This window comes from Erpetoichthys calabaricus, chromosome 4 (assembly GCF_900747795.2).
Source record: "Erpetoichthys calabaricus chromosome 4, fErpCal1.3, whole genome shotgun sequence".
NCBI lineage: Eukaryota > Metazoa > Chordata > Cladistia > Polypteriformes > Polypteridae > Erpetoichthys > Erpetoichthys calabaricus.
The window spans coordinates 156811607-156838710 of record NC_041397.2 but is presented as its reverse complement, the minus strand read 5'-3'; the positions used below and the strand labels follow the sequence as shown (position 1 = coordinate 156838710).

Sequence of the window (27104 nt, the reverse complement as noted above, 5' to 3'; positions counted from 1 at the left end):
GTACAAAAAGCGCCAGAGAGTTGGACGAGTCTTGGCTATCAGATGAAAACGCCATCAACAGACACTTGGACATAAACCCAGCATATGCCAACTTAAGAAGGACATATACACATTAATTAAACTATACAACCCCCCCCCCCCTTGATCATACTGACTTAGTCACCTCCACCCGCCCCATCATACTGAATGTGTTGCTATATATTGCCTTTGATTCTTGTAAGTCTAAGCATTATCCTCTGATGAAGACCCCTGATAGGGGTTGAAAGCTCAGGAATAAAACTATTTTATGATACGTGATTCGTTTTTTCTCCCTTTGTGGATCTCCAACTGCAAATATATATATATATATATATATATATATATATATATACAGATACTTGTCGACTTACGACCGCGATTGGTTCCGACTGACTGGTTGTAAGTTGATCTGGACGTAAGTCGGCCTATGTTAATTTAAGAAAAGAATATTAGACTGGGTAATAATATTGTAATCATCTTAAAGTAATATTTTATCAACATTTTCTTACTTTCTAAGACAAACACAGCATACTACAGTACAATTTGTTTAATATGTGGAAAACGTACAAAACAAGAAATACTGTACTGTACATTTAATTCCTGGCACCACTGGTGCTTGGCTGCGGGTTGTCGATATCGCCTTCATCAGATCAGGCGAGGCTGCGGACGGGATGATGGGAGGAGTTGCTCTTTTCATAAACATAGTGAGCTTCGTCTGAATTGTTTGTTTTTTTTTCTCTTCATAAATTTCGCAATAAGGACGAAATGTGTTGCGTGCCATCCGTTCAATCCTCGCAAATCGTTCAATATTTGGGTCCATTTTTTCAAAATGAGCGAGGAGTTTATTCAGTAGAGGTAAATCTTCTGACAATCCCTTTGTGGTGAACATTCTTTGTGGCACCTCCTCCTCTTCGTCTTACTCCAATTCTCTTTTTTCTTCTTCCGCCACTCTTTCTTCTTCCAATTCTATCAGCTCTTCATTCATAAGTTCACCTGATTCCCGGTCTAGCAACTCCTCGACATCTTCCATTTCACATTCCAATGAAAGGTCTTTTGACAGTTTCACTATTTCTTCACGAATCTCATCAAGTTCTTGTTCACTGTTAAATCCAGCAAAAGTATTTACATAACGCTTAACACACTTCTTCCATACGCCATTCATACACTGTGAGTCGACATTTCTTGCGGGGAGGGCTTCTGTTTTCTCTGATCTGAGTTCACCTCTGTTATAGCGCGTCTTTATTTGAAAAGAGCAGTGTCATATCGGGGCGAGTGTGAACGCTAACTTTGACAAGCACTATAAATTTACAGCGGTTGTTACAGACGTAAATCAAATGTATGTTTTTATTGTATAATATTAACAATAACAGCAGCTCTCTACTCAAAGCGGTAAACTCGAGAAGCTGCTAGCATCGAACCCAGAAGCTCTTGATTGGGAGTCAGCAGTTGTGTGTGGGAACTGTTAACATTTGAATGTGATGATTGTATATAAAACTTGTGCACGAACGAGACTGGGATAACTGTGGATGTGGATGTGAGTGGTGTGTGTGACTGAGAATGACTGGTGTGAAGCCTAAAGTCCAAATATCAAATAAACACTTTCACAAGTACAAGTATAACAGAACAAGTGCGCTTTTATTCAAGAAGAAAAAAGAAAGCAGGTTGCGGTAAGCAGTTGATGCGACTGCTTGCGTAGTGCAATCCTAAGAACTGCCCAATCAAGAGCTTCTGGGTTTGATGCTGGCAGCTTCTCAAGTTTGCCGTTTTGAGTAGAAAGCTGCTATTAGTGTTAATATTATAGGGTTATATGTTAGGGTTATATTATTATCGAAAATTGCCAAAACAACAAGACACAAACACATGTGGGGCAACACTGCTGCGTATATTTTTACTGCTGCGTAGCGAGACTCGAGAGTGCGGGAAACTGGCGCTGCCAACAGCTGGCGGGGGAAACAGTCAAACGCGTCGTAAAGTCGAACAGTCGTAACTTGCATAGGTCGTATGTCGACGAGTACCTGTGTGTGTATGTGTGTATATATATATATATATATATATATATATATATATATATATATATATATATATATATATATATTTTTTTTTTTTTACATATCTACATATGTACATATATATACACATATCTACATAATTAACATCCGGACCCGCCGAGAGTGTCAGCCTTTTCAGCAGCTCCATGTATGACTGTATGTGTACTTTTCTACTTTTATTTTTCTATTTCTATTTTTATTTATTGATCACTCCTATTACTTTATCGTATTAATTTATTTTATGTGGATTCGTTCCCTGGACACACTTACTTTTACAATGTGGGCATGGAGTTTTACACGCCAAGACTCGCCTTTGTGAATTTCCCATTGGGATTAATAAAGTATCTATCTACCTACCTACCTGCCTACATACATACATACATACATACATACATAGCTGATTACCCAGTGGCTTCGCTCACTGAGTGCAAGAGAAAAAAATAAAATGTAGTATGTATAAAATAAGTTTGTTAATTGCCAAATTTTATTTTTCCACAAATAAAGAGCACTTACAATAACATAGAAATCAATATAAACAACATTAACATCATTATCATATGAGAATATGAAGTGATATATAAGAAGCACATTGCATATAAATATAAATTAAACAGTACAATTTTCTTCTATAATATGCTACCGTGGCTATTCGTTTGTCTGTCCAGGATTTTAAATCACCTGTAGCTCACAAACCGTTTCATCTATTGACTTGAAATTTGGTACACATATACTACGTCACGTGTACTATTCGCTTTCAGGGTGATGATTTTATTACTCTTTTTATCTTTATTTTATTTTATTGTAGAATCAACTCACAGCTGTGCGCACCATACTAAGTTATCGCAACACAAAAACTAACTTAATCAGTTTTAATGGGAAAAGATGCCGACGAAAGAAGAGAAGCTCATTAAGCAGCAAGCGCATCAACCTCTGAGCAAACGAATGGTAAAAGTACAGAGAAAGAGGATAAATAACATGAATGGTCATGTGAAGTGTATTCACTCCACGTTATTGTGCAGTGCGCTGTTACTGGTATTTTGATAAAAGAATTTGAACAACATTTAAGAAGCGTATAAATTATTAAACAGTAAAACATTAAAATTTAAGAAGTAAAGATACATTGAGTACTACTGCAGTGCTTTTGGGTATAGTACATTTTTTGTTTGCCCATTACATGCATAAATGTATACATTTTTGGTGTACCTACCCGAGAACACGCGACATGACCCGGCAGTTAAAAGTTTCTCGCTCCAGCAATTTGAACTCTATTACAAAGTCTTGTTTATACCTCGTGTCTTCTCATTAAACTTGTATCTCGCGATTATGGTATTGCAAACGGCAGCTGGAGCGTTTCTATAAACTCAATTTAAACTTACGGTTTACACCGTGCTTTGAAGATGCATAGTACGCGACACGTGTTTCGCCATAATTGTGGGCTCATCAGGCGTACACACTCACTGCACTTCCTTACGGGAATTGAACCTCGGACGTTAGCGCTAGAGGCGAAGCCCCGAACGTTGTGCCACGGCGTGTGGTTCGTTCATTTGACAGCATGTAGATCGGGGTAATTACATTGCAGGCATTCATAGTCTGATTCACAATCTGATTGTATGGGTGGTTACCTACCAGGTAACGCTTGTGGTTGGTCAGCAAGCCGGCTAACTTCTGCCACGGTGCCCTCTTTCAGTTGCGAGAAGCAGATCATAGAATGGTTGAAATAGTTTAATATATATAGCAAAATCCCTGCGCTTCGCAGGGGCTAATATGGTATTGCAAACGGTAGCGGGAGCGCTTCTATAAACTTAATTTAAAGTTACGGTTTATACCGTGCTTTTTTTCATTATGTTTTTGTACCTTATCAATTTTGTAATGTGTTTTTTGAACAGGTTTGATTCATCGAAGTGATCACTCCCGCTGCGTTCAGTCACTTCACGTGAGCCGGTCTCTTGTGTGATGTTGTGATGTCCACGGGTTTATTTAATGTTAGCTAAGACCTGGCAGTTAAAAGTATCTCGCTACAGCAATATTAACTCTGTTACAATGTGATCCAAACTGTCGTTTACACCTCGTGTCTTCTCATTAAACTTGTATCTCGCGAATATGGCATTGCAAACTGCAGCGGGTCAGTTCACGTGCTTACGTGGGAGGCGTGATGACGCGATATATTTTGATATATATCAAAATACCTGCGCTTCGCAGTGGCGAAGTACTGCTTTAAAATTTTTATTAAGAAGAAAAGTAAACCTTTTTAAACTGTGGCTTCGCCTCTTGCACTGACGTCGCCTGTCCGCTGTTTTATAAACGAATGCCATATAAGGCCGTCCTTTCTCCTTCACAGTCAGTTCACGTGATTACGTGGGAGGCGTGATGATGCGATATGCAACCCCCGCCTCCCACGGCCAGTGAGTTGCAGTCCATTACTGTATATGGCCAAAAAAGAGGTTCCAGTTATGACCATTACGCTTTGAATTTCGAAATGAAACCTGCCTAACTTTTGTAAGTAAGCTGTAAGGAATGAGCTTGCCAAATTTCAGCCTTCCACCTACACGGGAAGTTGGACAATTAGTGATGAGTGAGTGAGTCAGTCAGTCATTGAGTGAGTCAGTCAGTGAGGGCTTTGCCTTTTATTATTATAGATTACTGGAACTGGTTTTGTACTAAAGTAGGAATCCAGGTCAAACTTGCATCAGGCTACTATCCTGAGTGTAAAACTGTAGATTATCAGAACATGTGAATCAGTATTTATAGTAGGTTCTGTACTATATAATTAACTTATTCCTTTCTAATTGGTACGCAGTACACCTGTTGAAATTTGTTATCCAGAAGAAATTTATGTACATTATTTTTACCATGGTTTATCACCTCAGGATGAGTGTAGTACTCATTACATAAGTGACACATGTGTCATTGTAGCATGGTGGGGTGTAGGCATTCTGTTACCTTCTGAACCAAACTGGCTTGTAGTGGTACGACTGTCGAGATGGAAAAAGAAGGGGAAGAACGAAAAGTGGGCTTTCTTTGTGAAAATTGATGGACCAGTGGAACATGGTACTTGGTCATGAATGAGGGGTCTTTTAGAAAGAAAGAAAAAATTATTTGAGTACAGCTATACCAAAACGCTGGCATATGTACTGAATCATATACACATACTTGCACTTGCATTGAATGTTGCTACCCAAATGTGAATTGTTGTCTTACTCTCCTTTAGACAACTACACAATAATCACAGAAAAAAATCTTTTAATAATTCAAATCTTTTCAGTACATATAATTAGAAAAGATCATATGTCAATGTGAAAATGATCAGTGCTTTTATTTAGCTGAAAAAAGTCTAAACTCGCCTGATATTGCATCAGTGTTTTCAAACACTTGGAATATGTACAGAGTACACCACCAGCATCAGTTTGATATGTGGAAAGGAAAACATGTGAGGTGGCCCATTGAGGGTAGAGTAAGCTGCACATAAGGGGGATAAAGGGTAGCTTGGTTGCAATGCTTCTGCTGATCCTATAGTGTATGCAAAAGCAAGAATGAACAGCATGCTTTCTTTGTGATCATGGAAGTACTGAAGGAACAATGTGAATGAGGTGCCTTTTTTGGGGGGAAAAAATGATTTCAGTACAGCTGTATTGAAATGCTAGTGCACATATTTGATCTACACGCACACAGTTGCACATACTGAATTACACGGTTTTATGACAGATGTGTACACAAGCAAACTTTATTTTGTTTTTTTTATATATTGTTGTGGATGCGGCCTGTGCACTGTAATGTGGTGTTTTTTTTTTTTTTGGTTTTTTTTTTATATGTGGTCTGTTCTTCAGTGCTGTCCTTTGCATACAGATAGCTCTGTATTCACAGCTTGTTCTGTTCATAGTGTGCCACTTTGTGTGTTCTTCTTATCTCACATCAAACAGGTACTGCCTGTATTCTTCATAAACTGACAGCTTTGCTGCTTTCAAACAATCGACACACTTTTGATGCTGTCTGCATACTTTATTTCAAGCTGTGTGAAACCATTACGCGGCAGGTGGCACTTTGGTCAGACTTATAGGCAACTATATAAACTAATGTATTACCAGAAACAGGCATGAAAATGTGTGTGTGATAAACATTGTAGAGGACAAATGGCTTGACCTTCCATCATCCTAGAATGAACTGATGAACTACATAGCACAGAACACAGGAATAGACTGTGGTGAGACAGAGGAGTACCCATGCCTGGAATCAACCAACAAGTTTCTATTAGCTCCACGTGCCTCTGTGTTTAGACCCAAGTTGAGTAGGAGAACAGTGGATAGAAAGAGGTTTTGGTTTATCAGAATATGCACAGAATACTTGTGCTAACACACAACTTGAAACAATAACTATGATTGTTGTCAGCCGTGCTGTTGAATGATTAGGCACAAAAGACAAGGGAATAACTTGCAAAGTCTGTGTCAGGGGTCCTCAAACTTTTTAATCAAGGAGCCAGCTTACCATCCTTCATTCTATGAGGGGGCCGGAGTGGGAGTAAAATACAAAATATATCAAAACGATTACTGTAACATTTTTAGTGCTATATATCTAGGTATATTTGAGAGTCGGATTGTTTTTCATGAAATTATATTAGTTATTTGAAATGCAATTACTGTACAGTATATTCTGTAACTTCAACAATACTTCATCTCAATACTTAACTTGGCCTGGGTAAAAATATCAGTTTTCTGATTAATCGTAAATTTTTCATTTAAACGATTCAATATCTATTCTTAGTCTCGAGATTGATCTCGTGAATCTCTCTTCTCACTTAATATATGTGGACTTTTGCTTTATTTATTTATTTATTTTTTTGCAGTCTGTTCCAGTAGATATTGTTAATGCGCCTGTTAAGACTTTTTATGGAAAAAGCACTTTACTATCTTATCTGCACCTTTGACACTTTAATCTGATGGGTGAACTTAGTACAGATTCAAATGTTGTGTTAATGAAGATCAACTGGATAAAAGCAAAGCCATATGTAAGTTGCGCAACTCCGAAGTTAAGTACTGTTGTAACACTACTAATTTGGGAAATCATTTATCCCGACGTGATTTATAAACATTATATGAGCTGACATCCAAATGAGTAAAGCCTAAACAATCTACACTGGAGATGGCTAGCATGTGCCCAAAAAATAACAGTGCTGTAGTAGTTTTTATCTGTAAAGATGAGATATCTTACGCCATTGTTGAAAACGAGGGCTTTTGAGAAATGATACAGGATTTTGAACTATAGTATGCTATACCAAACAGAAATCAAATAAGTGAAGTTATTGTACCCAGGCTTTATGAAGATCTTAAGCAAAACCTCACCATGTCTCTCAGGTTAGCGGAGAGAGTAACCCTAACTTGCAGCAGCTGAATATGCATTTCAGCAGATTCCTAAATGACAATCACATGTCACTACATTAAAAATGACTCTGCACCTGTGGCAGATATGTTATAGACAAGCGAGAAGCATGCCAGCCACACCGGTAGCAAATTTGCTTTTTATATGCAGACCTCCTGAGATGACTGGCTGTTGTTCCAAAGTTTTTCTAGCATTTACAGTGCACTGTTCTGTCTTGTGACACCATCTACGTATGACCAGTTTGTGTGTTGGCAAGTCCAATAAACTTTGCTTCTCTTTAAGCATGTGACTAACTTTACTGCTACAGTGGAAAAAGTTTGCAAATCACTTCACCTGGCAAAGCAAGCAGGCAGTTGCTAGAATTTTCAGAGCAGCCTGCGATAACCAAAGTGAGTATGTATGCAAAGCAGCTAATGTGAAGTGACTTCATAAGCTGTACCTCAGAAGATCATATTAGCGCCATTATTAGTCACAATTAATCACAACTAGATCCTTGTTTTAAAACGCTTTCTTTTTGTCGGAAAAAGAACTGTGAGGATCTGTTTTTGTGACTTGTTAATGTGACTACTATAAGTGAGCAACTGAAGATAAGTGTAACTTGTAGAATTCTAGAAAGACGGAAGTGTTTCTGCTATATCTTTAATTTCAACTATTTCAAGATTAATTTAAATGTCCAATAGGGGAATAAATTTGGCTAACGATTTAGTTGAAGGGTGTCTACATGGAGATTCTTAACACACAAATAGGTTATTATTTAAGAAACAATATTTGATTATTTTATAATAATATTATTCAAAAGATGGTAATAGATGTTTTATAAAGTAGATGCCATTGCATTGTATTAAAACAAGGAGCACCTCATGATATGTGTGGATTTTGATGTGGCAATAAAATGTTAGTGAAATTATGGAGAATTTTGAATGAGGGTAGTGCTGCATTTTTTTTTTATAAAAAGAGCAATGATATTTTGTTCCACCTTTCCAAAAACTGATGTTAACTGTTGATTACTAATGAAGTATTTCTTCTTAAATGTCATTCCATGCTTAATGCAAAGTCACTATGTAGACACCTTTCAAATAAAGTATTACTGAAATTTATCACGTTAGGTAATCTCCAAAAAAAAAAAAACCACAAAAACAGGTTAATTACAATCAGATGCCTTAAACTAATAAACAATATGTGGTTAATTTCAAAGTATATGATAAAGCCGCGTCAGGAATGTGAATCTAAAAAAGAAAGGGAAACTACACTGGAACAATAGCACTGCTTTGACTCTGGGTGCCGCCAGTTTGCAAAACTGAGTGGAGTAATTGAGTACATCAAGCACTTAGCTGGCATGAAAATGCGCGTGGCTTTATGCCAAGTTTAGGTTTTCTACATCGCGATTTGAGCATGGAAACGGGAGTACGCAACATACATGAGGCCCCAGGTGTCTCAGTAGGCATAACTTCGCTAGCAACCAGGAACGCTGGGTTTAAGAAAACCTCAAAGAGAGTGGTAATTAACCTGTAACAATATAATGGTCCACGGAATAGCCAAACTATTCGAAATACCATAGCTGCTCTAGCGTTGTTACTGTCACTGCACCTTCTTCTTCTTCTTCTTCTTCTTCTTTCAGCTGCTCCCACTAGGGGTTGCCACAGTGGGTCATCTTTTTCCATATTACTCTCACTGCACCACCCAGAGTATTCATATCACTGTATCTGCGTGTGGAATCGCAGCTCTACAGCAGTTGATCAGAAAGAGAATTATCAGTATACAGCATCAAGCACACGCTGCCTCAGCCATGCGCTGTTTGAACTGCTCTCATATGACAAATGCTTCAAATGCCTTTCCTGTACAGAACATCACAGTTCAGAAACAGTCTCATCCCAAGAACTATAAACACAATCAATCAGTCCATCAAGTGCTCCTTGTAGAACTGCTTGTACTTGTACAATTGCTTGTATAAGTACAATTATGTCACTATAAACTTGCGATAGTTATAATATTGCACAACCTGAGCCACTTTATAAAGCGCGCATTTACATATGATGACGATATCATTTTTAAGATGAAATGTAGCAAAGTATGTTTATTATGTGATATAGATACAATTTTAACTTCATTTAAATTATCTATATTGTTAATAATTAAACGTGTCGCAGCACTAGCAAGGAGCTGGTGCTCTGTTCAAAGATTGTTCCTGCCTCGCGCTGTATTCTTGCTGGGGCTGGCGTGACACTGGAAGGATAGATGGATAGAATAATTAAACCTGTACTATGAAGATATTTCAATGTTCCTTAAAAGTTTTGAAGAATCTGCGTTCTAAGCTTGCAAATGGCTTAACGTCTATTACAGAGCTGATTGTGTGGCGATTGGGTACTTGGAGAAAGAAAAGAAAGGACAGGAAGTGGGGGTTAGTACGTTTGAAAGAGACAGTACTGCTGCAATAAAGTATTTCATCGAAGGTCGCACACGGCACAGCAAGCATCTTGCATGAGGCATGAACAATCACTGCACCACCGTGTTCCCATGTTTAATACATGCTTTAATTCCTATCATCATGAAAATGATATCAAGTATACATCTCAGTATTTAAATTATTCAGAGAGCTGTAATATCATGAATGTAATGGATTCTGTGTCCTGCGGTAGGAAGAGAAAGCCCATTTAAGAAGCACGTAGTGATTCACATACAGAGAGCACATAGAAGATCAAATACAAAACAAACATTTAACGTGCTACTTTTGTTACGATGGTATTTGAGAAACTAGTAAATTAAACGATTTTAAGATGAAGTTCATGATGTTCTACTTTAATGACAAAATAAACTATGTGATTTAAAGTGGAAATTTCGAGATTAAAGTTGACATTTCAAGCTTTTTTCCCCCCACTGTGTCCCTATTTTTTTTTTCTTTTCTCTGTTCCCTAATAAGCTTTCGTATGACACTCAGACAGTTGGCTACGACTCGCCTTTTCACAGCGACTTTGATATCTGACAACTTTTTTATTTCGGCCACTGTGCAACTTTGTGATCTTGAGCTTTCAAGCTTGTCCGACACTCTGTAACTCAATCAACTTCCTTTTGTTGTTTATACCACTGTTTAAACCAACAAATAGTAAGTTTTTCCTTGCCTCCACTTGGTATTTGCTGAAATTGGTCTATTTCCCCCGTGCTTTTGCCATTGCCTTTTCACAGAATGCTGAGCTTGAGGGCTTTTTATATTGATTTGCATATTCAAAAAGGCATAATTCTGGGAGGAGTTTGGGGAGTGGCAGCAGGCTCGTGCATGTGCATTACTTTTCACTTTGACCGGGATTTATGGAGCGGAAGAACGTGGAAGTTGGCGAACGCACAGATGCATCTGGATTTTTTTGTGTGTACGAGCATTTCCGCTTTTGTCCTTGCACCATGTTTTAATTTGAATTCTACGCACGGCGTTATGTATGAGGCCCCTGGTGATCAGTCAGCTACCATTTCCAGCAAGACAATTATGTCATTCTATTCATGGTGTTCATCTGCTTGGGTACTTGCTATCTTGGGAAGGTTTGGACTAATGGAACACCTTGACAAACTCCTTTTACAGACAGTCTTCCATTTTTCATGTACAGCACCAGTTACTCTTTGGAGTAGAAGGGATTGCTCTAACCTTTGCTATGGCCACAGCCTATAGCCAGTGGGTCCTGCTTTGTGTGGAGCTTAGTTATGATCCATGAACTGATAGAGGATTCAATGAGTTAGGGTGTGCTAGAGTGTTTTATAGGCAGACTTAGACGGCATCTCATTGGTTTCGTGGGTGCACAAAAGCTAGCCCTTTTTGGTTGACTATTGTAACAAAATTTTATCAATCAAGCTTGCCAGCTGTTAAGATAAAACTGTTTGTTTGGGCTTAATATTTAACTGGTACCACATGAAGATTGCTCTGAGATGTCACTTGGTTATTGATCATTTTATCAGATGAGGCACAGAGGCTACATTCTGAAGAAGAGCCCAGTAAGGAATAAGTAGATATTAAGAGCATCTGGCAGTGGTTTGCTAAGCCAAGGGCTTGTGTTCCAGCCATAGAAAAAGGAATAATATCAGCCTAAAAGTCTGTCCCACAGTCTGGGGCAACCTAAAAGAAGTAGATTATCTCTTTTATAGAGCAGAATTTCACTCAGCTACTTCAGTGGGCAAAGCTCACAGAATGAGGGTGTCTGATATTAAAAGATCCAAAACAACCAATTTCCCCAGATTACAGCTCTGATGATCTGTTCATATGCATTGGGTGATATGTGAACTAACATGGCATATGTGGCTTTACAAAAAAAAAAAAAAAAGCGCATTAATTAGATGAAGTAACAGTGACTTACTATATGTCTGTTTCTTAACACAGTTCAGTGACTTAAAGAAAACTCTGTTGCATAGTTAAATGTAACTCTTTTTAACTCTTTACTAATGAAGTTTAGTGTTAATTATACACATTCTTGCATATTTTTATTGTTATTGTCAGTTGTTCTACTGAGACAGAAGCCAAACCCTATAATGTAACATTTGATGGATGGATAGGGGACCTTTTTCATATCTGCTTGAAATCAAACATTTTTCCTTTTGTGTTTTATTTTTACAGAGCCATTTGAAAGCCTCTGAACATGCTTCTGCTATTCAAATGATTAACTTTGATTATCATCAGATGGTGAAAGGAGGAAAAACAGATAAACTGAATACTGTACTTAAAGCCCAGATTCAAAAATTTTTGGATGAATGTGGGTTCTTTCACTTTGCTGCAGATAATATTCAGAGGTAAGGGCACTGATTTTAAATATTTTACAGATCCATTGTTGTCTTTAATTCACTGATTTTAAATATTTTACAGATCCATTTTTGTCTTTAATTTAAATGTGTGGTTTACATAGTGTATTTTCAGATTGCTCTTAGCTCACTGCCATTCCTTTATCAGAGTTTGTTCATTTTAAAAAAGCAATTTATTTTTCTTAAGGCTGTTGTATTGATTATAAGGATAGGCCGTAATTAATTGACTTCGTCATTTAATTGTTATTTTTATATACTTTGTTTTTTATTTTTATTTCCCTCATTTTTTTCATAATCATCTACTACTTTATATGGTATTATTTTTGCCAACAAAATGATTTTTAGGACCCCATCAAATAGATGAAAATCTTCTGGGGTGGTAGTGCATCTTGTGTATGGCAATGTGAAAAAAATTAGCTCTAAAAGGTTCACTTAATATTGAGGCTTGTTTATCTGCTATGTGCACAATTATATTCCCATATTCCTTGTTTCCATTCTGTAGTGTGAAATTGCATATTCACTTTGCTAAAGTCTTGCAGCTACAGAACTTTAAGTGAAATCAGTCTATGAATCTTGTTTCCAAACACAGCTTGACCCTTCCGAACATGTTTACTTTTAATCCTAATAGAATAGGCAGTAATGTGAAAGAAGTGAATTGTCACTTATTCTTTAACAATTTGGCATGAATGCAGCTGCAACTGTTAGTTTTTTTTTAAAGCATTTAGGCAATAATCACTTACTGTAAAACATGCTGTTGAACAAGCTGGCCTGAGATATTTAATGTGTAATATAATTAATTTAAAGCAATATTTAATATTTTTTTAAGTATTAGGTATGTTCATCACTTTATTATTTTTTTTTTATTTCAAGAAAACTAATGTGAAGTAAAGCTGTTGATTTTTTTTTTTTTTATGAAAATCTCAAAATGACTGGAAATAAGCAATATTCAATCTTAGAAGCATATTATGTATGAAATAACTAACATATTTGGCTGTTAAAGGGGTATATAAAAAAGCCATTCAGATAAAATAATAGAAAATAAACTGAAATTTGTGTGTATACCAGATGCCATGGCTTGGACCTACAACTTTGGGTGCAAGAGTTGAACCAAATGTGAGTGAGAATTTTTATATTTTAGGGCACTGTCATACACTTGAACATGCACCCACATTAAAGATTCTGAACTACAGGGTGGCCCACGAAAAATGGCCTGCCTCCACCGAGATGACTGCATTACTTGGTGAAGAAAAAAATGATCTAATTTGGTACTCATATTTACAGAAGATGCTGAAAGTGATATCCTTGTGCATCAATACATCTCTGTGCCCGTTTCAGTATGTTCATGTACACTCTTTGCAATGTCATGGGATTGATCCTGTGTACAGTAATCCCTCCTCTATCGCGGGGGTTGTGTTCCAAACCCCCCCCCCCCCCCCCCCCCCCTGCGAAAGGTGAAAATCTGCGAAGTAGAAACCATATGTTTATATGGTTATTTTTATATTGTCATGCTTGGGTCACAGATTTGCACAGAAACACAGGAGGCTGTAGAGAGACAGGAACTTTATTCAAACACTGCAAACAAACATTTATCTCTTTTTCAAAAGTTTAAACTGTGCTCCATGACAAGACAGAGATGACAGTTCCGTCTCACAATTAAAAGAATGCAAACATATCTTCCTCTTCAAAGGAGTGCACGTCAGGAGCAGAGAATGTCAGAGAGAGAGAGAAAAAAGCAAACAAAAATCAATAGGGTTGTTTGGCTTTTAAGTATGCAAAGCACCGCCGGACAAAGCAGCTGCAAGGATGTACAATGTAAAGGTAGTCTTTCAGCATTTTTTAGAGGAGCGTCCGTATCCTCTAGGCCAGTGTGCGAACAGCCCCTCTGCTCACACCCCCTCCGACAGGAGCAGAGAATGTCAGAGAGAGAGAGACAGAGAAAAACAAACAATCAAAAATCAATACGTGCCCTTCGAGCTTTTAAGTATGCGAAGCACCATGCGGGAAGCATGTCGCTTGACAAAGCAGCTGCACAGAAGGGAGCAACATGAAGGTAATCTTTCAGCATTTTTAGACGAGCGTCCGTATCGTCTAGGGGTGCGAACAGCCCCCCTGCTCACACACCCTCCGTCAGGAGCAGAGAATTTCAGAGCAAAAGAGAGAGAGAGAGAGAAAAGAAAACAATCAAAAATCAATATGTGCTGTTTGATCTTTTAAGTATGCGAAGCACAGTGCGGGAAGCATATCGCTTGACAAAGCAGCCATATGTAAGCCCAGCAAGGAAGAGAGCAATGTGAAGGTAATCTTTCAGTGTTTTTTGAGGAGCGGCCTTATCCTCTAGGGGTGCGAACAGCCCCCGTGCTCACAATATATTTGAGGAGTTTTATTTAATATGTAATACGCGCTCTGGTTGGGTAGCTTCTCAGCCATCTGCCAATAGCGTCCCTTGTATGAAATCAACTGGGCAAACCAACTGAGGAAGCATGTACCAGAAATTAAAAGACCCGTTGTCCGCAGAAATCCGCGAACCAGCAAAAAATCTGTGATATATATTTAAATATGCTTACATATAAAATCCGCGATAGAGTGAAGCCGCGAAAGTCGAAGCGCGATATAGCGAGGGATTACTGTATTGCATTTTCAATGATCAACTTCTTGGCATTACAAATGAAACCCATTGTGTGCCACTTTTTCACTAACTTCAGGATGCTTGTTTTAATTGTCTGTCTACGGTGAGCATACTGATCGGTGAAAATTTCCCTTGTTGCTTTGATGGAACCTGTCCGTACGCTTCCACTATTGTAATTTTTTTTTTGCAACGAATACTTGATGCCTTCAGTTTCGGCTGCAATATTACACACTGACCTCTTCAGTACACTGCTATCACAAAAGTGGTTTCCAGGGGTCAGACAGCAAGAAAACAAGGCAGGCCACATGACCACAGCTGCTTATCCGGCGGCAGAAGAGATGGGAGTCACCCTGTAGAACCAAGTTTAACTTAGCTAATTATAAGACTACTGTTTATGAATGATATTACACTCCCTATTGATTTGTAGTGTCCTCTATGTAGTAACCCATTATTTAGTGTTTAAGTTTACATTTACTTATTTGGCTGACACCTTTATCTAAGGCAACTTAGAACATTTATGATACAATTGGTTACATTTCTTTTGCTTTTCCAATTGGAGCTCAGCCAGGTTAAGTGACTTCCTCATGTTTCACACCGTGTCAGTATTGGGATTTGAACCCACAACCTCAGCATTTGAAGTCCAAAGCCTTAACCACTAGACCACACTGCCTGGTTCGTCAATAAGTTATCATTTAATAGTGTCTTTCACATTGAAAATCATTAGAAGGCTGTTTATGTTCAAACAGCTATGCAGTTCATTTTTTAAAATAAACTTAATAAATAAGAATTTGTTGTACAAATGAAATGTAAGCAACTTAACTCTTTATAAAAAGTGTACTAAATTTAATGGTCATGTAAAATACGATAGCTATTTGCGATCATTTAATTTTTTAACAATCTATTGGTGTGTAAATATGTATAGTTAAACTTAGTTTTCTGTAATATATTCAATCAGTTTAGGTTCAGACCATGTACACATTTACATCTATTAAACTGTTGTGTATCAAAAACAAGTGGATGACAGAGTAAACAAGACAGACAAACGTTTTTTAAGTAATCGACGGAAGTTGGGGCACATATGCATATTGTTTGTTTCAACTTGCAAGGCTTAATTAACTTTAATTGCTGCAGAATATCTGGAGGTTGTATCCCATTAGTTGGTCCCTGCAGAAGGCCCATTTGTAATATTCTTAAGGTTCCTTTTTTTCTGTTTTTTCTAACCTAACCTTTAAATTGAAACCTCTTTCAGTTTACTGCTTACCTTTTCACCATATTAGGTCAGTCATTGCATTTCAGCTGATTAAATTTGAAGAAAAACAGGAAAAACTGAGGTGTTGTAAAATTTTCGACTGTTAGTGTAACTGCTGGGTTTTGTGTAGCAGAGTAAAATTTATTTTAAATTACAAAATAAGCAGTTCTGAATCTATTAAAGTGCACATTGCAGACTTTAATTTAAGGGTATTTACATACATTTAGGTAAGACCATGTACAAAATACAACACTTTTTATACATTGTTCCCCAAATTCAGGGCACCAAAATGTTTGGGACAGTTGGCGTTACATGTGTTTGTGATTACTCAGGTGTGTTTCATTGCTTCCTTAGTGCAGGCATAAGATACATACTCCAAAGGGTTAGAAGGAGCCCTAGGTATTTTCCGTTTTTCAACATGGGGACAAGAGCTGTGCTAATGAAAGTCAAACAAGCCATTATAAGGTGGAAAAATGAGTAAAACCATAATCTGTGATGGCCACTCCAGCACCTTTACTTTTTTCTGCTGTAGCCACTGAAGGGTCAACTTGGCCTTGTGTTTTTGATCATTGTCCTGTTGGAAGATCCAAGTGTGTCACATGTGCTGCTTCCAGACTGATGAATGAAAGTTGTCCTCCACTATTTTCTAGTAACATGCTGCATTAATCTTCCCATCAGTTTTCACTAAATTACCTGTGCTACTGCAGCTCACACACTCTCAGGACATCAGAGATCCACCTCCATGCTTCACAGTAGAGAATGGTGTACTTTTGTTATGGGCCTTGCTTTTACAGTTGTGACCATAAAGTTCAGGTTTGGTCTCATTCCTCCAAAGGACTTCATTCTAGACGTTTTGAAGCTTGTCTAGATGCTTTTTGGTATATTGTAAGCACACTATTTTGTGGCATTGGCACCACAAAGGCTTTGCAACTAAACCGTGTAGCCCATTTTTTTTTTTTTTATTTTTTTTTTTATAAGTACCTCCTTATTGTGCATCTTGAAACAGCAACACCACTTGTTTGCAGAGAAGCCTGCATTTCAGCTGAAGTGGCAAAATGATCCTGGCAGTTGTGGCTGAAATCTTGGTTGGTCTACCTGACTATGGATTGTTCATGTCTCACACAAGATGCTTGCTGCACCGTGCGCGACCTTTGATTAAATACTTTATTGTAGCAGTACTGTCTCTTTCAAACGTAGTAACCCCCCAATTCCTGTCCTTACTTTTCTTTCTCCAAATACCCAATCGCCACACAATCAGCTCTGTAATAGACGTTAAGCCATCTTTAAGCTTAGAACGCAGATTTTTCAAAACTTTTAAGGAACATTGAAATATCTTCATAGTACATCTTTAATTATTCTATCCATCTATCCTTCCAGTGTTGCGCCAGCCCCAGCAAGAATATTGCGCGAGGCAAGAGCAATCTTTGAATGGAGCGCCAGCTCCTCGCTAGTGCTGCGGCACTGTGTTCTCACATGTTTACTTATTAACAATATAGATTATTTAAATGAAGTTAAAGTTTTATCTGTATAATATAATAAACATATTTTGCTGCATTTCATCTTAAAAATGATATCGTCATCATATGTAAATATGTGCTTTATAAAGTGGCTCAGGTTGTGCAATATTATAAGTGTAGTGCAAGTTTACAGTGAGGTAATTTTACTTATAAGTACAAACAGTTCTACAAGGAGCACTTGATGGACTGATTGAGTGCGTTTAGAGTTCTTGGGATTAAACCGTTTCTGAACCACGAGGTCCGTACAGGAAAGGCGTTTGTTGTATGAGAGCAGTTCAATAGACAGCATGGCTGTGGCAGCATGTGCTTGATGCTATATACCGATAATTCTCTTTCTGATCAGCTGCTGTAGATCTGTGATTCCCCACTCAGATATAGTGATTTAAATAATCCGAATGGTGCAGTGAAAGTAATATGGAAAAAGATGATCCGCTGTGGCAACCCCTAACGGAAGCAGCTGAAAGAAGAATAAAAAGGTACAATGAGAATAACAACGCTAAAGCAGCTATGGTATTTAGAATACTTTGGCTATTCCCTGGACCATTATATTGTTACAGGTTAGTTACAATCGGATGCCTTAAACTAATAAACAATATGCAGTTAGTTTCAGTGTATATAATAAAGCCGTGTCAGGGACGTGGATCTAAAAAAGAAAGGGTAACCACATAGGAACAGTAGCACTGCTTTGACGCTGGGTGCTGCCAGTTTGCAAAACCGAGCAGAGAATTTGCATACGCCAGGGTTGGAGCTACTGTGAAAATATGCGTGGCTTTACGCCAAGTTTAGGTTTTATACATTATGATTTGAGTGTGGAAATGTTCGTACGCAACATTTTTGTGTGTATGCAATGTTTATACTTGATGCCCCTGGTGCTTCTTGTTTTGTTATATGGTTGCGAGACATGGACATTATCCAGTGATCTGAGATGAAGACTGGACTCCTTTTGGTACTGTGTCTCTTCAGAGCATCCTTGGGTACTGCTGGTTTGACTTTGTGTTGAATCAGCGGTTGCTCATGGAGTCCCAAATGAGACTCATTACCTGCATTATGAGGGGGTGTCAGTTATGGCACTACAGCCATGTGCACGATTCCCCAAGGGTAATCCTTCTCACAGGATTCTTATTGTTGAGGACCCAAGTGACTGGACCAGGCCAAGGGGACGCCCACTTAACACCTGGCTGTGGCAGATAGAGGGTCATTTCTGGGGTGTGGGACTGGACCACATGTCTGTCTTGGGGGTTGCCAACCAGGATTCCGAGCTGTTTTGTCATGTGGTGGGTGCGGCAACATGCTCCCCAATCTGACCTGATTAATAATGGAAAAGAGGCAAACATAAATATTCTAGTTTTCAGCATTCCTGAAATGGGGGTACTTTGGGTTGAGATGGTATCTTATAACAGACAAAAATCACAGATGTGCTGACTAAATATACTCTGTAGTATTCCGAACATGCTGAAATCTACAACCATTGTGGTGTTTAACAGCAGCATTCCACATTGTTGGTCTATAATAGTTGATAAGTCTTGTGGTTAAAGCCACTGCAGAGAGGAAATCATCAAAACTTAGCCATACAAAATATTAAATCAACACAAATACATTTAAAGATATTGTGAAATTAGCAACTGGACACATAGCAATGGTTTGGGGCAGCCACCCATATAGTTTCCCTAGCTACAAAAGGCTTTTAGTTGGGTACAATATGTACAGGTTCGAGTCCAAAGTAGAACTTATTAGATATGAAGGATGATGGGGTTTTATAGTCTGTTCCCATAAAGTGATTTCTCGTATTTGGTCTGCTGAGAGAAAATAAAGAGGTTTGGTGCAACCTCAAGATATAATAGGAGAATACTTAGTGCTGTTTTACTGGCAGAATGACTTTGCACAAAGTAATAAATGCAGGGGTGACCATAATCATGGCATGTTTGCTTTTACTAAAAATAATTGTATATTGATAAGGATTTTTTTTCTCAGAATAAAATAACTTCAGTTAAATGTTGGATTTCTTTATTTTTTCTAGTTTGAAATTTTGGTAATTCACCAAAAGGTGAGTCTTTAAAATTTTCTTTTAACTCTGCTCAACCAGAGGTGCCAATAATTACAGTGCTTTCAATATTTAAAAATCCATGGTAGCCCTTTGAACGGGCACTCTTCAGATTTTGGTAGCCTGAAAAGAATTTAAGTAGCCTGAATAAAAAAGACAAGTTCTTAATTGCAGAAAGATGGATACAGTTAATAAATCAATGAAAAACATTTATTTTCCAAACACAAATAGCAACAATCATACATAAATTATTCAGCAATCAAGTAACAGTTATCAACATCAATCAATATAAATACACATATGGTATATTGAAACTTGTATGAACAATATGATGAATTTAAGCATGAATCAGTTTATGTGAGATTCTGAATCTGACATCTCAGCTGAACTCACAGACAAAAGAGTGCCACTTGATGTTGATGATACAGTAGTGCTGGGCGGTATACCGGTTCATACCGAAAACCGTTTTTTTTTTTTTTTATGATATGGATTTTTCTTATACCGCAACACCGGTTTAAATTGCCTAAACGACGTTCGAAACATGGCGCAGCAGGAAACTGTTCAAGTGGGGACCTTTTTCACTGCTACACCGCTAAACACAGATTTGTTGCACTAGGGCTCTTTTTCACTGCTATACCACCAAATAGTGGGCGGTAGCATAGGAATGCTGCGTGGTGAAAATGGACAGAGAGCCTGGAGATACTTTAGTTTTAAAAGGTCAGATGTGTAAATACTGTTTCTATACTACTGGATAATACTGCAAGCCAAGTTGTACTTGTTTTATTTGTTTTCAATACAGTGTAATGTACCTGGGTACTGTGTAATAGTGTGACGACATGTTTTCAAACCCCGTCATAAGTTATATAGCACATTAAATGCTTTGTGTTAAGTGATTCTTAAACTGACTTCTTCTTGCACTAAGAGGGGGCGCTGGCAGCAATCACCACACAGAATACATTCACTTCATGATCTTCCTGCTCTCTGAACATTTAGAATGCTTAGATAAATACTTGATATAATTTTCATGGTGAAATACATTAAAGCATGCATTAATCATATGGGGGCACGGCGGCGTACCTGCCTTGCATTTGCATGTTTTTCTGGTGGGTTTACTCGGCGCTTCAGTTTCCTTTCAAAGTCATGTAGGATGTGGGGTTTTGTTGTGCTATATTGACCCTGCTAGTGTATGTTTTGCTTGTATTCATCCTTCGATGGGCGCAACTCTGAATGGATGGCATAATTAAACATGTATAACGAAGATATTTTTAAAGTTCTGAACACTCCATGGGCTAAGTTTATAACTAGTTTTAATTTCACAAAGACGTTTATCGTGTGGTGATTGGTTATGTGGAGAAAGAAAAAGGACGGATAGGAACTGGGGTTTTGGTACGTCAGATAGAGACAAGCACGTGTGCAATAAAGATAGCCCGCTCAGAAGAACATGCATTGAATTTTGTGTTCGTGTCTCCGACCACCAGATCACAAACCCAACATTTACACAATATTTAAGTTACACCTGTGCGATAGCTATTCATACATCCAGTTTTTTGGAGCCTCGTCACACCTGCCATAAAGGTCTCTACACTGAACTTGCACCTGGGGACCCCTTACTGCCAGGGAGCAGCACTACCGCCTCACTACCGTGCTTGTTTAATACCTGCTTTAATGCATTTCATCATGAAAATGATATCAAGTATTTATCTTAGCATTCTAAATTTTTAGAGAGCAGGAATACCATGAAATGAATGGATTCTGTGCGGTGATTGCTGCCTCCTCTTAGTGCATAGGAAGTCAATTGAAGAAGCGTAGTGATTAACAACTGGGTTGGGGAACACAACACAACACAAAGCATTTAATGTGCTGTATTAACTTATGACGGGGTTTGAGCAAATCAAGCAAATTAAACATTGATTATAGGATGAAGTTTAGTTTAGTTCTACTTTAATTATGAAGTAAACTATGAAAATAAAGTGGAAATGTTGACTTTAATCTTGACATATACCGGTAGTTTGTTTTTTTTTTTCCCCTCTTTACTGTATTTTTTTTCCTTCACCGTGGCCCTAATGCACTTCCGTAGGGCTATACCACAAATAGCATTATACAGTAAATGCAAGTTGCAGTTATTTTATTTATGTATATAGCTTAGCTTGAAGCAAGGTCCATATTAATGCAGTTTGCCTAAATGATGGTACAGTTGGTAAGGATGTCGTCACAAAGTTGTACTTGTTTTTATTTTATTTTATTTTAATTTGGTGAATACTGTGTAATGCACCTGGGCTTGAAGTCTTGAAGTAATAGTGCAGCTATCAGTAATAATGCTATTATTTATTTTATTGTTATTATTTATTAGTTTAAATATTATGCAGTTTATTGATAAAGTTGTTGAAAAAGTCACTTTAACATGTCAGTGGACAGAGATAGTTAACATTAACAAAGTGTAGTTGGTTCACAAAAAACATTTACTATTTATTACTTTTCTAAGACATGTTCAGTGCAATACAAGTTTTGACAAGCACCTCTGGATATTTTACTAAGTCTAAATGCCTCTTTGGATGGTTGAAAATATGTTGTCAAAATCATAGTTTAAGTTTTTGCAAAATTTGTTCAACAAAAAGGTTCTATATTTTGACTGCAACTGTCATGCAGTGTGATTCCTTCTCTTCATTAGTGTCACCGCCTTGAAAACTATCACTATATGGGGCCATGCAAACCTGGATTAATACTTGTGTGCACATTAAAATGTTTTTTTATACAATGTACAATTCTCATAACAGGTTATTCTTAGCCAGTCTACTGCAGTAATTGCAGTGGAAAATGTGGTTAACATCCACTCATGCATGGGGAAAAAAATTCCGTGAAATCGGGATAATTTAGAAAAATACCGTGATATAGAATTTTGGTCATACCGCCCACCCCTATGATACAGCTTCATAAGCTTCTTCCCTTGGCTTCTGTGCATTATTCTCTAGTTCTCTGCTCTTTGATTTTGCCTGGGTGTTATGTTCCAGATGTCTTGGACCATTTCCAGAATACATACAGGAACTAATTGCTTTGTCAGGGCAGAAAGTTGTAAATGATTTCCCATTTATGAAGAGATGCAAGAGGTCATTCAGTGTTTCAGACTATGTGACAAGAATAGTCAACCTCTTCATCCACATAATTTGTCAGTTACTGTCTGGGGCAAGGAAGAGTGGAAGGGTCAAAAGCTTTGAAATGAGTAAGAGAGGCTTTTGAGACAGATTTTAAAATCTGCTGTCCATGTACTTAACTGTGCTGTCAATAATCTTTTGAAACTCTGCACCAAGGGTGCCTTTGTCTGTGCCCTCACTTATTCTAGCAGGTTTTTTGTGAGACAAGTTCCACAGTAGCGTTCTTTTAATGTGAACGTTGTTTCCAAGGCTTTCTGGTATTCTTCTGGCTTTGTTCTCGGGCTGAGTAAGCATGCATGTGGTGCTCTCCACTAACTGACTTTTTTTGCATGATATTTAAATTGTCATACTGAAAATCAGTACTGCACTTGGATAAGATGGTACTGTAGTACAAATTGAAATGTATAAATGTATTGGCATTATTCTTCTGCACTACCCCCTTTGTTTTGACAGCATCCTCTGACTTAACAGCACCTCCTCCTGCCATGTTCTCCATATGCACAGCAGTGGGAGTGTACATTTTTCCCAACAGAATTTACACATCTCCGCCTGCTTGGCAGCCACTGTGTGCTTTTCAGGACACAGAAATGATTTATTTTCTCAATAAGCAGTTCACTCATTTCACTCCATTCTCTTAAAATCTTTGGGGAATTGTAGTACATCTTAAAAATAGTTTTTAGTGAATCTTCAAACTTGATCATCTACTCGCAGCCTTTCACACTATCTAGTACTGCTAGTTCTGATTTGTGTGCCACACAGTGGATTGTTATGATGTGGGATATCCGCTGTTTCAGTTTCACAGCTCCTGCTGTTTTCTTGCCCATCATCACTGCAGCTCCATCAATTTTGGACACACTACTTTCTCCTTCCATGTCTCTTCACTGATACCTATGGTGTCCACTGCCTCATCAATAGCTTCTAATACACCTGAAGCATTTGCTGTCTACACTGGATGACATTTGATCATGTAAGTGGATATGTCAGCATTATCTTTCACATACCTGACATGAACCAACACCTGTTCTATGATGCCAGTGTCTGTGCTGCCATCTGCAAGAACTGATAGGAATTTGCTTTCTTGTTTTCTTTACAATCTGATCTCTTGACGTTTGTGCTATTGCTCCAATAAGTTCTCTGCTAGCATGATCATTGTGATAACAGAACCATGATCTATTTCATTTGCTGCTTGAAGTTTACAAATGGAGTTAAATTTTGCTAATGATAATTCACTTTTGGCAGTGTAGTGTGCTGTTCTGCAAAGTTTTTTCAGGTCTACATGTTGTGCTTTGTTTATTTTCATTATGTTCTTTGCGTTTGTTCATGGAAAGAAGCTGCAGACTGGGCACCCATACACTTCTTGTGATGCACAGATTTGACAAGCTGTTTGATAGGCTTTTTCTTAAAATTACTTCTTTCCGTAATATAAGCTCTTGTCAAGTCGGAAATTGTGATGAACTGATGACACACCCTATGGAACATTGTGTTGTCTACCTTATCATGTTCCGCCATGAAAATTCTTTTGTTCATGAAACCAAAAAGCTGTGCTTTCTTTTTGCCTCATAGTCAGACATTTCCAAATTCTTCAGCTTTGTAGTGGTCTGCTCTTCTTCCTCTGCTCCTTGTTCTTCATTCTGACCTGTCTGTTTTGGCTCAGTAGAGCTGAAATATTTGTGTTAATCCATGCTTGTCATCCTTCTCAAATTTTCACACACACGTTTCAGCGATTTCACTGCCTATAATTAGTTTCACGACCCATGCAAACTCTACGGAAACCCTAAGGGGACATGGGCAAACACAAAAACCTTTTTAAGCTTTTGTGTAAGCACCAGAAAGTTTTGTGTGTGGATGCGAAACTGTAAAGGACTTTTTTGTTTGCCCACGTCTTTTTAGGGGCTCCATTAAACTTTATCACTTAGTAACAGTAACTAAATTGAGAGCTACAGTCCTTTACATGGGATGGCAGCAATGCACAAATTGTGATTGCCAAACATCATATTGTAATGATCTGGCTGGATATTCAGAGGGCCGATGTGGCCAGATAGCTAGTGAGTACTGTGCTGCACTGTTTCCACACAACGTGCTGCTCTTTTTCGTCCGCACACTTGTTGCTCACACACATGGTGTGTTCTCCCTCAGACAGGGAGTCTTCGTTCCAGCACCTTCCCCACTCCATCCTGTCTCTCATTCTCAGTGTTTCATTTGCATATCGCACTGCATCTTATGAAAGCAAAGTGGTCCGTAGCTGTTCATGGGCCTCTGAATATCCAGCTGAATCATTACACTATGAAACAGAGAAGACTCATTACACACATGCACAGGTGTACACATCTGTGCAGATAAATCATGATGATTAAAAACCTGTTTGTTCCATGATCTTTTTATTTTTTCTTCATTCAAATAGCTAGCAAATAGCAAGTGATTAGAGCAAACAAAGCAAATGAAGGAAGGAATTTGATTTAATCCGAGTATAATTTCAGGTATCCCATCAGGCAGTGTGGTTTTACATTTTCGTAACCCAATGAAAAAAGTTGTTAACCTCGTGATGTTGGGCTACTGATTTTTGCGAGCCTTTGATTATGTATACATATGTACGTTGAGCCTTTGCTCAATACTTTGTTGATGCACCTTCGGCAGCAATTACAGCCTCAAGTCTTGTTGAATATGATGCCACAAGCTTGGCACACCTATCCTTGGCCAGTTTCGCCCATTCCTCTTTGCAGCACCTCTCAAGCGCCATCAGGTTGGATGGGAAGCGTCGGTGCACAGCCATTTTAAGATCTCTCCAGAGATGTTCAATCGGATTCAAGTCTGGGCTCTGGCTGGGCCACTCAAGTTCATTCACAGAGTTGTCCTGAAGCCACTCATTTGATATCTTGGCTGTGTGCTTAGGGTCATTGTCCTGCTGAAAGATGAACTGTCGCCCCAGTCTGAGGTCCAGAGCGCTCTGGAGCAGGTTTTCATCCAGGATGTCTCTGTAGATTGCTGCAGTCATCTTTCCCTTTATCCTGACTAGTCTCCCAGTCCCTGCCACTGAAAAACATCCCCACAGCATGATGCTGCTACCACCATGCTTCACTGTAGGGATGGTTTTGGCCTGGTGATGAGCGGCATTCGTGACACCTGGCATTCACACCAAACAGTTCAATCTTTGTCTCATCAGACCAGAGAATATTCTTTCTCATGGTCTGAAAGTCCTTCAGGTGCCTTTTGGCAAACTCCAGGCAGGCTGCCATGTGCCTTTTACTAAGGAGTGGCTTCCGTCTGGCCACTCTACAATACAGGCCTGATTGGTGGATTACTGCAGAGATGGCTGTCCTTCGGCAAGGTTCCCCTGTCTCCACAGAGGACCTCAGGAGCTCTGACAGAGTGACCATTGGGTTCTTGGTCACCTCCCTGACTAAGGCCCTTCTCCCCCGATCGCTCAGTTTAGATGGCTGGCCAGCTCTAGGAAGAGTCCTGGTGGTTTCAAACTTCTTCCACTTATGGATGACAGAGGCCACCATGCTCATTGGGAACTTCAAAGCAGCAGAAATGTTTCTGTAACCTTCCCCAGATACGTGCCTCGAGACAATCCTGTCTCGGAGGTCTACAGACAATTCCATTGACTTCATGCTTGGTTTGTGCTCTGACATGAACTGTGAACTGTGGGACCTTATATAGACAGGTGTGTTCCTTTCCAAATCATGTCAGGTCAACTGCATTTACCACAGGTGGGCTCCAATTAAGCTGCCGAAACATCTGAAGGATGATCAGGGGAAACAGGATGCACCTGAGCTCAATTTCGAGCTTCACGGCAAACGCTGTGAATACTTATGTACATGTGCTTTCTCAATTTTTTTTATTTTAAATAAATTTGCAAAAACCTCAAGTAAACTTTTTTCACGTTGTCATTATGGGGTGTTGTGTGTAGAATTCTGAAGAAAAAAATGAATTTAATCCATTTTGGAATAAGGCTGTAACATAACAAAATGTGGATAAAGTGATGCGCTGTTAATACTTTCCGGATGCACTGTATATGGTCCTAATCTTCAATCATTAAGGTGTTATGAGAACATATTAAGAAATAATTAATATTGCTTTTTGGGAAAAAACAGTCACAATATCACTTTAAGTACATATCACCCAGCCCTAGTTTGATCTTTTGGGAGTGTAACAGAGCCCCAACCCCTGGTACAACTTGTCCACAATAGTTTCAAAGAATCTATTTTTAAACAAAATCCTTCCATATATGTCTCTTCATAGTAAACAACTGTTTTTTTTCTTTATTTTCCATCTTGCCCTTTTTCTTTCTGCACTCCTCCTTAGAAAGCTTT

The 27104-nt window shown here is 38.4% G+C and overlaps 1 protein-coding gene across 1 annotated transcript in view; it reads left to right on the top strand.

Moving 5' to 3' along the window:
• Nucleotides 1-27104, top strand: part of synj1 (synaptojanin 1) — a 540854-nt gene that overhangs the window by 163861 nt on the left and 349889 nt on the right. Inside the window, 1 exon segment of the mRNA XM_051926623.1 lies at nt 12028-12200. Coding sequence (XP_051782583.1) covers nt 12028-12200 — 173 coding nt within the window.